The sequence below is a fragment of the Monodelphis domestica genome, chromosome 3, assembly GCF_027887165.1.
Source record: "Monodelphis domestica isolate mMonDom1 chromosome 3, mMonDom1.pri, whole genome shotgun sequence".
NCBI lineage: Eukaryota > Metazoa > Chordata > Mammalia > Didelphimorphia > Didelphidae > Monodelphis > Monodelphis domestica.
Genome location: NC_077229.1, coordinates 89,546,432 through 89,563,876, shown reverse-complemented (window position 1 = coordinate 89,563,876; position 17,445 = coordinate 89,546,432). Strand labels below are relative to the sequence as shown.

The window sequence follows — 17,445 nt, the reverse complement described above, 5'->3', positions numbered from 1 at the left end:
TAAACATACAGACAAAAAGAAAAGGATAAAATTTTGTTGTTTACAGGGTGGGGTAATCATCTCCCTACTGGTAAAAGTGCTGTGTGTTGGCCCAGGTTTGGTTCCTTGGAGGACTGGACACAGCACCCCCAGATAAAGGGGCTGAATGAAGAGGAAGGGGAAATTTCACATCAGGAATACTATAAAAAGTTTGTTCTTATACCCAGGTTTTTGCATTTTGCTAATTAGGGCATTTTTCTGTCTTTCATGAAAAAAATAAAAACTGCTTCTTTTTCAAGCCTGCTACTTTCCAATTCCAGTTTGTTGAAAGTGGGAAATTTTCAGGCCTTTTATTTTTATCCCACACATAACCCAAAAGAAATAAAGGGAAAGCCTGTAAGCAAAACCCATCTAGTTTTGCCTTCTTAATCCTAGTGTAATGGATATATCCAAATAGTGTGCTATCAGAGAATTAAAATACAGAGAAAATGGAAATTGGCTCCTATCCCAGCTATTCCCAACTCCAAGGATCAGAGGGAAGGCCACCACCTACTCGAGTGCTTCCTGTCTCTCCTTCCGTTTTTCTTCTTTGAGCCTCAGCTTTTCTGCCTTTTCTTTTTCATCTTTTTCCCTTTTTTCTCGCCTTTCCTTTTCCTTCAATTCTTTCTCTTCCTCTTTCTTCTTTTTGGCTTCCTCCTTGGCTCGTTTGGCTTCTTCCTTCAACTTCTCCTTTTCTTCCTTTTCTGCCTGTAACTTTAGCTGCTTGTCCAAACGTTCCTTATCCTGCAGCCAAATGACAATTCAACAGGTAAGCATCAGACATTAGACAAGAAGACCTGAAGTGAAAACCTAAAGGACCAAGGTTAATGAGTGTCTAAGAAAAAGGCTCCTGTTCCATTGATATCCCAACACACACAGATACATTGATATCCCCACCTCATCCCCAGTTTTCCTTCTATTTTGAAAGCACATCTAAAATATTCTGCTATTCACTCTCTTAATTAAGATACATTTAGCAAAATGGGGCTCATTTTAAAAATTAGGCCATCTGCACATTTCCTGCTCAGGCTATCCTACTAATGAAGTACTGGGAAGTTCTCTACCTCCTTGGCTTGGGTTTAAAAAACTAAAGGTATATTCATAGGCAAGTAACTTCCCTTTAATGTGCCTCAGCTTCCTCATCTATAAAATGTACATAAAAATCTTTGAACTACAAAACTTACAGGATTATCCTCCAAAAGCACTAAAGGGCAAAAAGTTAGGAGTTATTATTATCAATATTGTTTATTTTTTTTAAAAAATCTGTCTCCTCCTGGGTATTTTCCAGGCTAGAGAACAGTTTTTACTGTACTTTCTTTAGAGTACAGGGAAGACAGGACCCTACGGAGAGTTTGAAAAATGTTTTAAAACATCAGAAATAAGTTATAAAATACATAAAAGGAACTTTAACTACCAACACCACCTTTAACTACCATCTTAAAAACTATTCTAGATTGTGAAAAATGTTAACAGCTAAATTAAGGAAAAAGATAAAATGTTTATATTAGTAGAAAGTATACTGGATTTGGACTCAGAAAACCACGATTTGTTCTATCACTAGTCTGACATTGTGGACATATTATTTGCAATTTAATCATCTATAAAACAGGAGAGATAACTCTTTGTCTTAATTACTTAACTTTGATTGTCAGAAGCACAATGAGTTAGAAACTAAAGCTGTGCAGGTCCATAAGCTGACAGGATCAAATCAAAGAGATTATTTTGTCCACTTTACATATGAGGAAATAAAGGTCCTGAACAAATAAAACAGACTTGTCTGAGACTAACATGGCTGGAATTCAAGCCCCAGTCTTCTAACTCTAAATCCACTATATTTTTACTACACCACTGCCTTTAATCAATAGCTAGAAATTGTTCTAAATGGAATTCTTAACTTGTGTCACAGATTCTCTACAATTTAGCAGTCTCTAGACTGGGGAAGACTCTAAACACCTTTTCGTAATGTTCTTAAATGCATAAATCAACAGAAAAGATTAGAAAGGAAACACCAATTATACTGAATACTTATCAAAATAGTTTTAAAAAAACAACTTCATGGATCTCAGATTAAGAATCTCTAAAGAGGAAACCAGCACACAATTAGAATCAAGCAGTCCCATCCACCCCTTTTGAAAGGTTTGGGGGGGGGGGGGGAAGAGGGCAGTGCCAAGGAAGGGTTAAAACCCTTATCTTCTGTCAAGGTAGAAGAGTGGTAAGGGTGAGGCAAAAAGGATTAAGTGACTTGCCCAGGGTCACACACTTAGAAAGTATCTGAGACCAGATTTGAATCTGGGCCCTCCCATCTTGGCTCTCAATCCTCTAAACCACCCAACAGTCTACAAGTAGCCCTTTGTGAGAATGCTGAATCAGATGGAAGCATAAATAACCTTCTGAAAGAAGTAGCCATATGATCTCCTACATATCACACCTTCTATCTAAACCCCACCCCCTCACTAGAAATTCCAAACACTATAACTCAAGAACAGTCTCCTGTTTATGATGTGTATGTATAATCCAAAAGTCATGCTGTATCTAGCTTCTGGGTCAAGCAACCAGTCTGTACCAGTACTTGGGTGACTTGATAGTATCTATATGCTTTCCCCTATTATCATATCACTAAAATCAGGAACTCTATTAGAACAAGAGCTGTCATTCACAGATCTGTTATAAGACTTGATCCAGTGAGCTATTGGGCATCCTGAATGAAGAGACTACAAATTATTTTGGGGCAAGGCACTGTGAATAATTTTCACAGAACTAGTCCAACAAAACAAAGGGTTTCAAAACTGTTAAAATGTTACATTTTAGGGGCTTGATATATTATTGAATTGGGTATTTGACCACATACTTCTGGTTCCAAATATTATATTTCAAACTGTTATCTTGCTACACTGCTATCCATTCAGGTTCACTAACATTTGCAAAATGGTGACACCTCTCCACTGGTGTATGTCTGTGAAGTTATAGATAGATGTTCCAAACATCCAGGCTTTCTGTCTCGAACTCATATAAGGGCACTTGACAAACATTAACTAATCTAGATTTAGCAGCAGATTGGTGAAAAAAGAAGTTTTTTTTGAAGTTAACTAAGGAAACAAAGTATATTAGAGGTAAAAGAGGACTAGATTTTGTAGTTAAAGAACCTGAGGACTTCAAACTTTGGCTCTGCTATTACCTGTGTGACCTTAGGCAAAATACATCTCTAGGTCTCAGTTTTGCTATAAGTAAAAGAAAAGAGATTGGCCCAGATGATTTCTAAGATCCCTTCTAGCTTTAAAGCATTGTCTTCTGGGGTCTTGTGTTTCATTTTTTTTATTTGTGCCAAGTTCTAAAATCTCAAAAGATCTACTGAAGCTTGATTCAAGAAAATCAAAATCAATTCAGCCAGGCACAGAAAATACATGAAATTGACAACACAAGGCCATTTTTCAGAAGCAGCAGCAAATGCAACAGGATCCTATTGTAATAGTGGTGTCAGGGATCATAAGTTAATATCTGCCTTAGCCAATACTCTCCATGCAAGTGAGAATTTAGAACAATCCAGCACCACATAGTAAGGAAACAGGATGTAAATCTGTAGAATAATTGAAGTAGGGCTCTTTATAATGAAGTTTTACTAAGATAATCATTAGTAAAGGATCTTTTAAAGGAACTTACATACCTACTTTTATTTTTACTAGTTAGCAGGCACAACAATACAATGACATGCTCTGTGGGAAAAAAAAAGCCCATCTCCTTTTAGGGTAAATGAAGCTACATGCTTGTTTGAAAACAAAAACTTGGAAAAAATGCAAGACTTAGCAAAGCAAAAATGACAACTCACAAGTCACAAAAGCCCAGGTATTTATTATAAATGTACAAACATTTATATGTTTGTATTTATATGTATAAACAAATATACAAAAATGTATAAATGTCAAGATGTACAAACAAGTTAGAAAACTAGAAAATAAACAGGTAAAAACTGGGCCAATGGAAGTGCAGGAGCTTTGCTTACTATTTAATTCAAAAAGCACAGCAGGTTAACTTTCTATTTCAGTGAAAATGTCTTACTCTTTGTAATCTCATCTTTCCTTTCTCTGCTGAATTTTTGATGAGTTTCCGAGGTACCTAAAATAAAGGAGACAATGTCTTTAAAACAATAGGATTATACTCCCATGTACACAAAAATATTTATTTGAAGATTTTACAAATATACCCCCCTTCATTCTTCCTTATCCAGGGGACTACCCCCTTAACAAGGAATAAAATAAATAATAAAATATAAAAAGAATGAAAAAACAGTTCAGCAACACTAATCAACACATCCACTGAGTCCAAAAGTATATACACTATTTCACTTTCAGAGTCACCTACCTGCGCACAGGAGGGAGGTATCATCAATAAAAAGCCTTTGAAGAAATAATTGAAACTTAGAAAATAAATCATCCTAAATAAATGGTCAAAGAATAATAGAATTTTGCCCCAGAAAGTACCAATAAATCGCATACCAAATTATTTTGAAATGTCGTCAAACAGTCATTAGAGAAAACATATTAATAAAAAAACCTCTGACTTTCTATCTAAATAACACTCTAGGACAGAAGTGCAAAGGCTAAGCAAATGGGAATTAAATGATATTCCACAGTCACAGCTAGGACAGATCTGAACCCAACTCTTCCCAAATTCAGACCTAAAACTAAATTGGAAATCCTAAAAATCAAAGGAGAAATTGATTAAATTGAAAGAGAACCATTAAACTAATAAATAAGAATAGGACATAGTTTTAGGAAAAATAAAATAGAGCATTGGTTAATTTGATTAAAATAGAAAAAAGAAAATCAAATTTCTAGTATCAAAAATGAAAAGGGTAAATTCACCACCAATAAAGAGTAAATAAAAGAAGTAATTTCCCCCCAATTATAGATAATAAAAAAGGATGAATATTTACAAAAATACAAATTGCCCACATGAATCACAGAGGAAATAGAATATTTAAAATAATCCCACCTCAGAAAAAGAAATTGAACAACCCATCAAGGAACTCTCCAAGGAAAAATTCCTAGGGCCAGAAGGATTCACAAGTGAATTCTACCAAATACTAAAGAACAATTAAACCCAATATTAAAAAACTATTTGAGAAAACATGAAAAGGAATCCTACCAAATTCTTTTCATGACACAAATATGGTGTTGATAACTAAGCAAAGAAGAGCATAAACAGAGAAAAAAAAATTTAGGCCAATTTCCTTAATGAGTATAGATGTAGAAATTTTAAATATAATACTAGCAAGGAGACTAGAGCAATATATCACAAGAATCATTCACTATCACCAGGTGGGATTTATACCAGGAATGTTGGGTTGATTTAATATTAGGAAGACTATCAGCACAATTGTGCCATTACAAAGCTAACAAATCACATGGTTATCTCAATAGATGCAGAAAAAGTCTCTGACTAAATACAATACCCATTTCTATTTAAAACATTAGAAAACATAGGAATAAATGGGCCTTTCCTTAAAATGATAAATATTATCTATCTAAAATCATCATCAAGTATCATCTGCAGAAGGGAAGTTAGAATCATTCACAATAAGATCATGGGTGAAAAGCAGCCCGTTAATACTACTATTATTTAATATTGTACTAGAAATGCTAGCTTTAGCAATAAAAGAAATTGAAGGAATTAAATTGGCAATGAGGAAACTAAACTATGATTCTTTGTAGATAATATGATGGTATTCCTAGAGACTCAACTCAAAAACTAATTGAAATAGTTAACTTTAGCAAAATTGTAGGATACCCCCTCCCCAAAAAAGCCACATAAATTATCAGCATTCCTATATATTACCAACAAAGTCCATTAGCAACAGATAGAGAAATTCCACTTAAACTCTAGACAATATGAATACTTGCCAAGACAAACACAGGAATTATATGAACATAATTACAAACACTTCACACAAATAAATTTAGATCTAAAGAAATGGAAAAATATTAATTGCTCATGGGAAGGCTAAGCTAATATAATAAAAACACTTTTACCTAAATTAGATTTACTTATTCAGTGTCATTCCAATCAAATACCAAAAAGTTATTTTATAGAATTAGAAAAAATAGTAACAAAATTCATCTGGAAGAACAAAAGGTTAAGAATATCAAGGGAATTAATGAAAAAAATGTGAAGGAAGGTAGCCTAACAGAACTAGAGCTCAAATTGTATTATAAAATAGTAATCATTAAAAGAATCTAGTACTGGCTAAGAAACAGAATCGTAGAACAATGGAACAGATTAGATAACCAATATATAGGGGTAAATGACCATAGTAATATAGTCTTTGATAAACCCAAAGAGACCAGGTTTTGGGATAAGAACTCACTATTTGACAAAAACTGCTAGGAAAACTAGAAAACAGTATGGTAGGAACTAAGTATAGACCATATCTCATACTCTGTACCAAGATAAAGTTAAAATGGGTATATGATTTAGACTTAAAAGGATATGTTAATAAGTAAATTGGGAGACCTGGGGAAGGAAAGAATTTATGGTCAAATGAGATGGAGAACATTACAAGATGCAAAATGAATAATTTTGATTAAATTAAATTTAAAAGGTTTATACAAACAACAACAAAAACAACACAACCAAGATTAGAAGAGAAACAAACTGGAAAATATTTTTACAACAAAATTTTCTGATAAAATTCTAATTTCTCAAATATAGAGAACTGAGTCAAATTTATAATACAAGTCATTTCACAATTGACAAATGGTCAGAGGGCATGAACAAGCATTTTTAGATGAAGAAATAAAAGCTATCAATAACCATAGCTCATATTTATCAGATTTGCCAATATGATAATTTTAAAAAGTGACATGTTACAGACACTAATGCATCATTGGTGGAGTTTATCCAATCATTCTGGAGAGCAATTTGGAATTGTGCCCCAAAAGGCTCTAAAACTGTGAGTACCCTTTCATCCTGTAATACCACTACTAGGTCTATATCCCAAAGAGATTTTTTTTTAAAAAGGGAGGAGGAAGAGAGGGGAAGGACCTAATTGTACCTAAATATTTATAGCAGCTCTTTTTGTGGTGGGAAGAAATTAGAAATTGAAGGGATATCCATCGATTGGGCAATGGCTGACCAAATTGTGGTGTATGATGGGGACAGAATACTAATGTGCCAAGATTTCAGAAAAAGTTGGAAGGATTTACATGAACTGAAGCAGAACCAGAACGTTGTACACAGTGACAGCAATACTGTAAAATGCTCAACTGTGAAAGACTTAGCTAATGTATAGTTAGAAAATTTCAAACCCGTAAAGCTACATTAACCAGAATGCTTTTCCCTTTGTGCACTGTTTGTAATTGTTTATAGTTCTGTAGCCCCGCCCTCTCGCTCTCTTCTTTCATGAGTGGGCTGGGTTTAGGTAGTTCTTTTATTTTAGTTATTATTAATAAAAAATTTTTAAATATAATACTTAGTCTATTGGATATCAATTATAATCTTTACACTAATCTCAGCAAGACAATGATTCTAGGACAATTCTAAAGGACTTATGACAAAGAATGCTATCCACCTACAGAGAAAGAATTGCTGGAGCTGGAATGCAGATCAAAGCATACTATTTTTCACTTAGTTTGTGTTTTTACTTGGGGTTTTGGTTTTATATGAATATTCTCTTACAACAATGACTAATAAGGAAGTATATTTTACATGATAATACATGTGTAATCCTTATCAAATTGCTTACCATCTCCAGGAGAAGGGAAGAAAGGGAGGGGGACAATTTGAATCTTATAATTTGGAAACATATGTTGAAAATTATTATTACATGTAATCGGGGAAAATATCTTCAAAGTAAAAATAAAAACAAAAATCCATCAGAAAAAAAGTATAAGCAGATGGAAGGTAACCTTTTTTTTAAATCCATTTTGATCTTATGGTGTAAGATATTGGTCTATATCTCATTTCTGCAAAACTACTTTCCAGTTGTTCCAGCATTTTTTTTAACCAAATAGTGACTTCTCATCTCAATCTCAATGGATATAAACTTTTGTCAAATACAAGATTTCTATAATCTTTTACTGCAGTATGTTGTATATCTGTCCTGTTCCACTCATCTACCTTTCTATTTCTTAGTCAGTACCAGATATTCCCCCCCCCCAATTATATGTAGGAACAATTTTTATAACTGTTTTCTGACATTTTGTGATTTAGATTCCCTTCCCCCCATAAGGCAGTACATGTTCTATTTTAGGTTATAATAGGGCTTTCATGCAGTATGTATTTCCATATTCCCCATACCTTAACAGAAGACACATATCACACTTCTAATAAAAAATTTATGAAGGTAATAAAGTAAGAGATAGCATGCTTTAATCTGCAATCAGATTCCAACAGTTCTTTTGCTTTGAATAACATTTTTTTTTATCATAAGTCCCTTAGGGTTTTCTTGAGACCTCGTTTTGCTGATAATAATTTAATCCTTCACAAATGATCATAGTAAAATATTTCTATGACTATATATTGTTCTCCTGGTTCTACTCACTTCATTTTTCTTTTTTCTTTTCTATTAATTTATTTAGTCAGTTTAGAACATTATTCCTTGGTTACAAGAATCATATTCTTTCCCTCCCTCCCCTGCCCCCACCCTTCCCATAGTCAACGCACAATTTCACTGAGTATTACATGTGTCCTTGATCAAAATCTATTTCCATGTTGTTGGTGTTTGCATTAGGATGTTCATTTCCCCCTCGACCCATGTAATCAAGCAGTTGTTTTTCATCGGTGTTTCTACTCCCACAGTTTTTCCTCTGAATGTGGATAGTGTTCTTTCTCATAGATTCCTCCAAGTTACTCGGGATCACTTCATTGCCACTAAGGGAGAAGTCCATTACATTCGATTGTACCACAGTGTATCAGTCTCTGTGTACATGTTCTGCTGGTTCTGCTCCTTTCATTCTGCATCAATTCCTGGAGGTCATTCCAGGCCCATGGAATTCCTCCAGTTTATTATTCCTTTGAGCACAATAGTATTCCATCACCCACAGATACCACAATTTGTTCAGCCATTCCCCAATTGAAGGGCATCCCCTCATTTTCCAATTTTTTGCTACCACAAAGAGAGCAGCTATGAATATTCTTGTATAAGTCTTTTTCCTTATCTCTTTGGGGTACAAACCCAGCAGTGCTATGTATGGCTGGACCAAAGGATAGACAGTCTTTTAGCACCCTTTGGGCATAGTTCCAAATTGCCCTCCAGAATGGTTGGATAAATTCACAACTCCACCATCACTTCATTTTTCAAACATTTATATGTCTTTCCACAATAACAGATAGTTTTGATAAATACTGCTTTATAATACACTTTTAAATCTGGTACTCCTAACCCCTTTTCCTTTACTTTTTTCATTAATTCTCTTATTATTATTGATTTTTTGTTCTTCCAAATGAATTGGATTTTTTTTTTCTAGCTCAACAAGATAATTTTTTTTGTAACTTCATTTAGGTAGCTTGTCATTTTAATTATATTGGCTCTGCCCATCCATGAACAATTAATATTTCTTCAATTATTTAAAATTGACTTTATTTCTATAAAAAAGTGCTTTTTAGTTATCTTTGTGTAGTTCCTGGGTTTGCTCTAGCAGGTATAATCCCAGGTATTTTATTCTATCTGTGGTTATTTAAAATGGAGAATCTCTTGTAGATTTTTGTTAATAATATGTAAAAATGCTGATGATTTGTGTGGGTTTATTTTATTTCCTACTACTTTAGTTATAACTAACTTCTTAGCTGAAAATCTAGGATTTTCCACACATACCATCAAATGATCTGCAAAAAAGTTTTATTACTTCTTTGCCCATTCTGATGCCTTCCATTTCTCTTCTCTTATTGCTAATGCTAGCATTTCTTATATTATGTTAAATAATACTATTGATAATGGCATCCTTGTTTTACTCTTGATCTTATTGGAATGGTTTCTGGTAAATGCTTTTTTATTATTTTAAGAAAAACTTCATTGATTCCTATACTTTCCAGTGTTTTTAATAGGAAGGTGTAATATTTATCAAATACTTTTCTGCACTTATTCATAATAAGATTTTATTATTTTTACTATTAAAACAATTATGTTGATAGTTTTGTTTATATTAAAGCATCCCTACATTCCTATTATAAATTCTATTTGGTCACAATATATAATCTTTGTAACTGTTGTAGTTTCCTAGCTAGTATTTTATTTAAGATTTTTGCATCTATATTTATTAATTAAATTGGCCTATAATTTTCTTTTTCTGTTTTTGCTTTTCTTGGTTTAGTTATCAATACCATATTTGTTTCACGAAAGAAGTATGATAAAAATCCTTCTTTATTTATTAAATCCTTACCTTCTGTCTTGGAATCTATAATGAGTATGGTAAAAATCCTTCTTTATTTATTAAATCCTTACCTTCCATTTTGGAATCTATACTGAGAGTTCCAAGGCAGAGGAGAGGTAAGGGCTAGGCAATGGGGTTTAAGTGACTTGCCCAGGGTCACACAGCTGGGAAGTATCTGAGACCAAATTTGAATCCAGGACCTCCCGTCTCTAGCCTGACTCTCAATCCACTAAGCTACCCAGCTGTCCCCTAATCCATTTTTTTTAAAGGAAGTTCATTAAGGCCTGTCAAATTTTTTTCTAAAATAGGTTTATTTAGTTATTCTATTTCCTCCTCTGATAGTCTAGGCAACCTACAAAGTATTTTTTCCATTTAACTTATATGTGTCAATTTGTTGGCATATAGTTGAGCAAAATAACTTCTAATAATTGCTCTAATTCCATCTTCATTGTTGGTATATTTACCCTTTTCATCTTTAATGCTAGTGATTTGATTTTCTCTCTTTTTAAAATCACATTAACCAACAGTTTTTCTATTTTGTTGATTTTTTAAAAATAAAATTAAGTCCTAGATTTATTTAATTCAATAGTTTTCTTACATTCAATTGTATTGATCTTGCCTTTAATTTTTAAAATTTCTAATTTGGCATTTAGTTGGGGACTTTTAATTTGTTCTTTTTCTAATTCTTATTGTATCCCTATTTCATTGATCTATTTATATTTTATTAATATAAGCATTTAGAGATATAACTTTTCCTCTAATTACTGCTTTTTCAGTATCCCACAGGTTTTGGTATGTTGTCTTATTATTATCATTCTTTTTAATGAAATTATTGTTTCTATGGTTTGCTCTTTAACTCACTCATTCTCTTCTTTTTCCTTTTTTTTTTTAAATAAACATCTACTTTCTGCCTTAGAATTAATACTAAATACTAGTTCCAAGGGATAAGAGTAGTCAGGACTAGACAATTGGGGTTAAGTGACTAGCCTAGGGTCACATAGTTAAAAGGGTCTGAAGCCAGATTTGAACCCAGGATCTCCCTTCTTTAGGCCTTTTCTCTATGCACTGAGCCAACTAGCTGCCCCTCCACTCATTTTTTAAGATTAAGTTCTTTTGTCTCAAATTAATTCTTCCTTTATTTCCATGATCCCTTAGTATATACAATTTATTGCATTATGGTCTAAAAAGGATGCATTTAATATTTCTGCTTTTCTATATTTAACTATGTTTTTGTGCTCTAATATATGGTCAATTTTTGTAAAGGTACCATTACTATTTCTGTTCAATTCTTGCCAAATATCTATCATATTCAATTTACCTAAGACTCTACTCATCTCCTTGATTTCGTTCTTATTTATTTTTGGTTAGATTTATCTAGTTCTGAGAGGGAAAAATTGAAGTCCCCCCATTACCATTTTGCTATCTACTTCCATCTATAACTATTTAGCTTTCCTCTAAAAATGTGGACGCTATACATTTAGCTTGGATTTCTACCTCTGAAAACCAATGTTAATATCCTTTGACCATTTATTTATTGGAGAGTTGTCTTTAATTTTAATTTTTTCTCTGTTTCCATCAAAAAAACTAAAACAATTTTCACTTGATCCAACCATTCATTCTAGCTTTCCTTTTATATCTTTCATTTTCTTCATTATTTAAATTTCTTGAGAAAAGTCACCTATAACTTATGCTTCTATATCCTTTCACCTCTTTCAATTCTAAAATCTCTATAATTTGGCTTCTAATCTCAGTTTACATTGAAACCATTCACTCCAAAATTGCCAATGATTTATCTTTTAATTGCCAAATCTCATGGCTTTTTCTCAGGCCTTATCCTTAAAGTCTGCAACCTTTGACATTGTTGCCCCCCCGCCCCCCCATCTCCTCCTAAAGTATTTCTCCTCTCAAGTTTTTAACAGATTTCTCCTAGTTTGTCTATCTAACATCTCAGGATCCTTCACTGGATCTTCCTCAAGGTCACACCCACTGACAGAGTTCAAGGCTTTATACTGAGGCCTCTCTTTTTTAATTATTGAGGCAAACAAGATTATGTGACTTGTCCAAGGCCACACAACTAATAAGTAGCTGAGGATGGATATGAATTCAGGTCTTGATTCCAAACTTAACACTCTATATGTACTATACCACCAAGCAGCCCATCTTTCCTCTTTTTTTTTTTAATACTAATTCATTTGATGATTTTATTGATTCTAATAGATTCAATTATCATCTTTAGCCTGATGATTCACATATCTATTTTTCTAGCCCCAAACTCTTTCCTGAGGTTCAGCTCCATGTTTTACTAACTGTCTCTTGGACATCTCAAAATGAGTATTTAGTTGGCACTTCATACTTATGCATCCAAAACAGAACTCATTATCTTCCCCTGCCCCCATTCTAAAACCTTCCCCTCTTCGAATCTTCCTTATTACTGTCTAAGGTATTGCTGTCCTTTCAATGAATCACTTGAAAGCTCACTGTCATCTTTAATTCTTCATTCTCATTTGTTCCACATATCCAATTTGTTGAAAATTTTTGCCATTTCTGCCTTCACATCTCTCTTTTCATTCATATAAACACCATCCTCATTCAAACTTTCATCCCTTCTTGCTTAGACTATTCCATAAGCCTTCTGGTTGATCTCCTTGCCTCATGTCTCCCTCAGATCCAATCTATCCAAACAATTGACTGCTCCATGTCACCTCCTCCTCTCTGACCTCCAGGATTAAATATGAAACTCCTCTGACTTTTAAAGTTTTGTATCACTGGGCCCCTTTCTGACTTTCCAGTTTTCCTTCACTTTACTCTTCTCCATGTACTCTAGGATCCAATCACATTAGCCTTATCTACCTATACACTACTAATATATTCTGCTCTGAAATTACCTTCATCCACTCATAAATACATACATTTTACTAGTTATTTACATATCTCCCACATTAAAATGTATGTTCCTAGAAAGTAGGGTCTGAGGGTTGGGGGTTTTTTGTGTGTGGCCTTTTCTTGTATTCCCTAGCACTCAGAAACGTGTTGCACATATGAAGTGCTTGCTGACTTTATACAGACTACATGAGGGTTGTATATGTTTTTTAAGAGAATCCCAGAAATTCAACCATAAAATTAAACAATAACCAGCAAAACAAAAAGAGTATAAAATAAACCAACAACATTCATTAGGAAGAGAGAGAAAAAGAAATTCCTTTATAGCATGTATTAAATGTACAAGAGGCTATCTACCACAGCAATTCTATGAATCCAATACAAAAATAAAGTTAGGCAAATAATTGTCAAGGTAATAACTACTAAAGCATCGGGTCATGTCAATACAATAAAAATTACAACATTACCTAATTTGTAATTTAAAGCTATGCCAAATTATAAAAAAGTTACTTTACAGAACCAGAAAAAAAAAATCAAGTCATCTGGTGGAACAAAAAGTCAAGAATTTCATGGTAAATAAAATGGGAAAAAGAAGAACCTAGTAGTAAGATTACAAACTATACTAGAATACAGTTATCATCAAAACTATTGGTACTGGTACACCATCAGAAGAGGTGATTGATCCATGGAACAGATTAGGTATACAAGACCTAGAGGTAACTGAAATAGTAACACTGCATTTGATAAACCCAAGTATTTCAAATACTAGAATAAGAAATCACTATTCTACAAAAACTGTTAGAAAATAAGAAAGCAGTCTAGAGAACTAGGATTTAAACCAACCATCTCACATCAAATACCACCAAGAAATCCTGAATGGATATATACAACATATAAAAATATTACACCAAAAACAAATTTGGACAGGGAAGGAGAACAAGAAGCATTCTCTAATAGATAAATGGTCAAATATAAATAGGTACTCCTCAAAAAGAAAAAGTGAACAGCTATGTGAAAAAATTCTCCAAATCTCTAATAAGAGAAATGTGAATTAAAACAATTGAGATTCCACCTCATATCAAGAGCAAGACTGGCAAAGGTATAAAAAAGATGACAATAGTTCAAGAATATCTATAGAAGAGCCACTAATAACCAGTGGCTCATGAGGCTGAGAACTGATCTAACTATTCTGGAAAGCAATTTGGAACTATACTCAAAAAGTCACTAAGTATATATCCTTTGACCCAATGCCACTATTAATGGGCATATATCCAAAGAAATCAAAGACAGATGAAAAGGATTGCTTTGCACAAAAATATTTATAGCAGCACTTTTTGTTGTAGCAAAGAATTGGAAACAAAGTAGGCATCCATCAATTCAGAAATGGCTGAACAAATTAAGGTATGTTAATGAAATGCAATATTGTTACTAGATTGTATAAAATGACAAAAAGGACAAATTCAGAGAAACCTGGCAGAACTTTGTATCGAATGAAGTAACTATAAGCAGAATAATTTACAAAATGTTTACAACATCACAAATGAAAAGAATGGTGAGAGACTTATCAAGATAAAACATCACATGTATGGCAATATAAAGAGAATAAGATTTTTATGGAGCTATACCATTTACACTGAATAAAATACAGAAACCAAAGTATCCTAGTCTCCAATAGCATGTGAGATAAGCTATAAAACTGCAGGGGAGGCTACCTTTGTAAAATATGGATATCAAATACTTGTGCCATCTGCCTCACAGGTTTATTGTAAAGAAAGCATTTTTTAAATTTAGGTGTTTTTAAAATGTGAGCTTCTGTCCATTTGACCATCAGATGAAATACATACCAAATGCCTTTTCATATTCTGTGATATTAGAATAAATAAAAAAATGAAGCATGGGGACAGCTGGGTAGCTCAGTGGATTGAGAACCAGGCCTAGAGACAGGAGGTCCTGGGTTCAAATCTGACCTTAGACACTCCTCAGCTGTGTGACCCTGGGCAAGTCACTTGACCCCCATTGCCTAGCCCTTACTACTCTTCTGCCTTGGAGCCAAAAGAGTATTGACTCCAAGACGGAAGGTAAGGGTTTAAAAAAAAATTTTTTTTAAATGAAGCATACATGCTCTTAAGTTAGCTCATGTGACCTTAGGAACTAGTGTTTTTACTACATGGAAATAATATATCAAATTTTATTAAACTCTTGAGCTTAAAGTCCCCTCAATTCTTTTAACATTGTGAAACCAGCAGAAAGGACAAAGGGTGAAATTGTAAAGAGCCCTAAAATTGACTCTGACATGACCTGATTTTAAATTATCCTAATTTACTCTTAATGTTTTCAGAAGTGCTGTTAAATCTTGAAGTACCATAACCATATGAAAAAATTTTCAGATCATTAATAAATGAAATGCAAATTAAAACAATTCTAAGATTTTAGGTATCAGATTCAATTAGCAAGTGTTTATTAAAACACTAACTAGGAAGTTAGGTGATGGAGCTACAAAGACAAAAGTCAAATAACTCTCCTGCCACTGAGCAATTTACAATATAGCCAGAAGAGCTAATATAACATATATAGGTATATATAAAATAGAAGCAAGATAATTTTAAGGGAAAGATACTAGTAGCTGGGAGAAACACAAAAGATTTCAAGTAGAAGGTGGCATCTGAGCTGAACCTTGAAAGAAATTAGAGGTAAAGATGAGAAGGGAATATATTCCAGGTATGGGAGATAGTCAATGCAAAGACATAATTATAAGAGTACGAAGGGAATTTTGGCCAGACCACACTATGTTGGAAAGGCAATAATGTGTAATAAAACTAGAAATATAGGTTGAAGCCAAATTGTATAAAGATCTTAAATGCCAACTAGAGTTTATATTTTATTCTAAAGGTAAAGAAGAAATTACTGGAATTTACTAAGTAGAAGAGTGACATGGTCAGACCTGTACTTTAGGAAAATCACTCTACTGTGTGAAAGGCAGAATGGAGTGAGAAGAGATTTGTGCCAGGAAAATCAACCAGAAGACTACAGCAATAGTCTAGGCAAAGGATAATGAGGTCCTGAAATAGGCCAATGGTTATACAGAGGAAGATATAAGAATGATGTGAGAAATATGTGAAATATGCCACAGAGGCAAAAATCACAAAATTTTTCAATTAATTGGAAGACATCGAGCTTTTGAACACAGATTTTGAACCACTGGAGGAATAGTGGTAGCCTCAATGACGTAGATTAGTTTAGAAGAAGGGTAGATTCACAAGAATTGATAATATGGAAAAGAGAACATAGGAAGACTTGAGAAGAAAAAAGAACCAGGAGAACAAAATACAAGATAGCTAGAACAAAGTAAAGGAAAATCACACTAAAAGGAAGCTGATCTCATGATCTCAGATTAAAAGCAATGATCAATCTTGGTCCCAGAGAACAATTGATGAAACAAAGTTCTCACCTTTCAGCAGAGGTAGAAGAATATCAATACCTAATATTATATACATAGTCATATACTGTCTCTGTTGTAGTAGAATTTTCTTTAATTAAGAATTAATTAGGAAATAGGGTTAATTAACAAAATTTATTGATAGAAGGATAAGAGAGTAGAGTGAATTGGATTTCTTTAAACCAGAATGGAATCTCAAAGAGGACTCATGGGAAGAGAATTTTCTCAAGGAACTTTGAGAAAGACAGTTGGACCAACGGACTCTTTGGGCTGTCCTGAATAGAAGAGCCTGCTCTGTGAATTAGGAGAATTTCTGGTGAATTTATCTCTTGAAAACCCATCTTGGCAGACAAGAGGAGAGTATTGGGTGCTGGCCCCAGTAAGTGGCAGGAAAGAGCAAGCTGTCTTGAGTGGGTAAATTTTTGTGATAATTCTAACAAGCTGCTTTTTCATCTGAGCAGCAGGAAAAGAAATCTGACTTACTCCTCTCTGTTTATAAGTTTATGTTTGTGTAAGATAGACAGTTAGAATTTGGGGATTAAATAGACAGTAAGTATAAATAAGTCAGCCTTGGCTTTGGTCAAAGGAGAAGAAAGTGTCTTGCAGGACAGATTTTTGGGGTTGGTTTGGTTAAGATTTTTAGAGTTAGGGAATTATAATTCCTAAACTTCCTATTTCAGTATCTCCAACTTCCTTTTCCTATCACTGTTCCTATAGAAGCAAATATAATAAATAGGTTTTTATAGA

The 17,445-nt window shown here is 33.4% G+C and overlaps 1 protein-coding gene across 2 annotated transcripts in view; it reads right to left on the bottom strand.

The window, feature by feature from the left end:
- Window positions 1–17,445, bottom strand: part of CHAF1A (chromatin assembly factor 1 subunit A) — a 64,707-nt gene that overhangs the window by 28,518 nt on the left and 18,744 nt on the right. For both annotated transcript variants that reach the window (XM_007488917.3, XM_007488918.3), the window contains exons 4-5: window positions 4,072–4,128; window positions 533–762 (exon numbers count right to left, since the gene is read on the bottom strand). In XM_007488917.3, coding sequence (XP_007488979.1) covers window positions 533–762; window positions 4,072–4,128 — 287 coding nt within the window. The remainder of the gene's footprint in view (window positions 1–532; window positions 763–4,071; window positions 4,129–17,445) is intronic.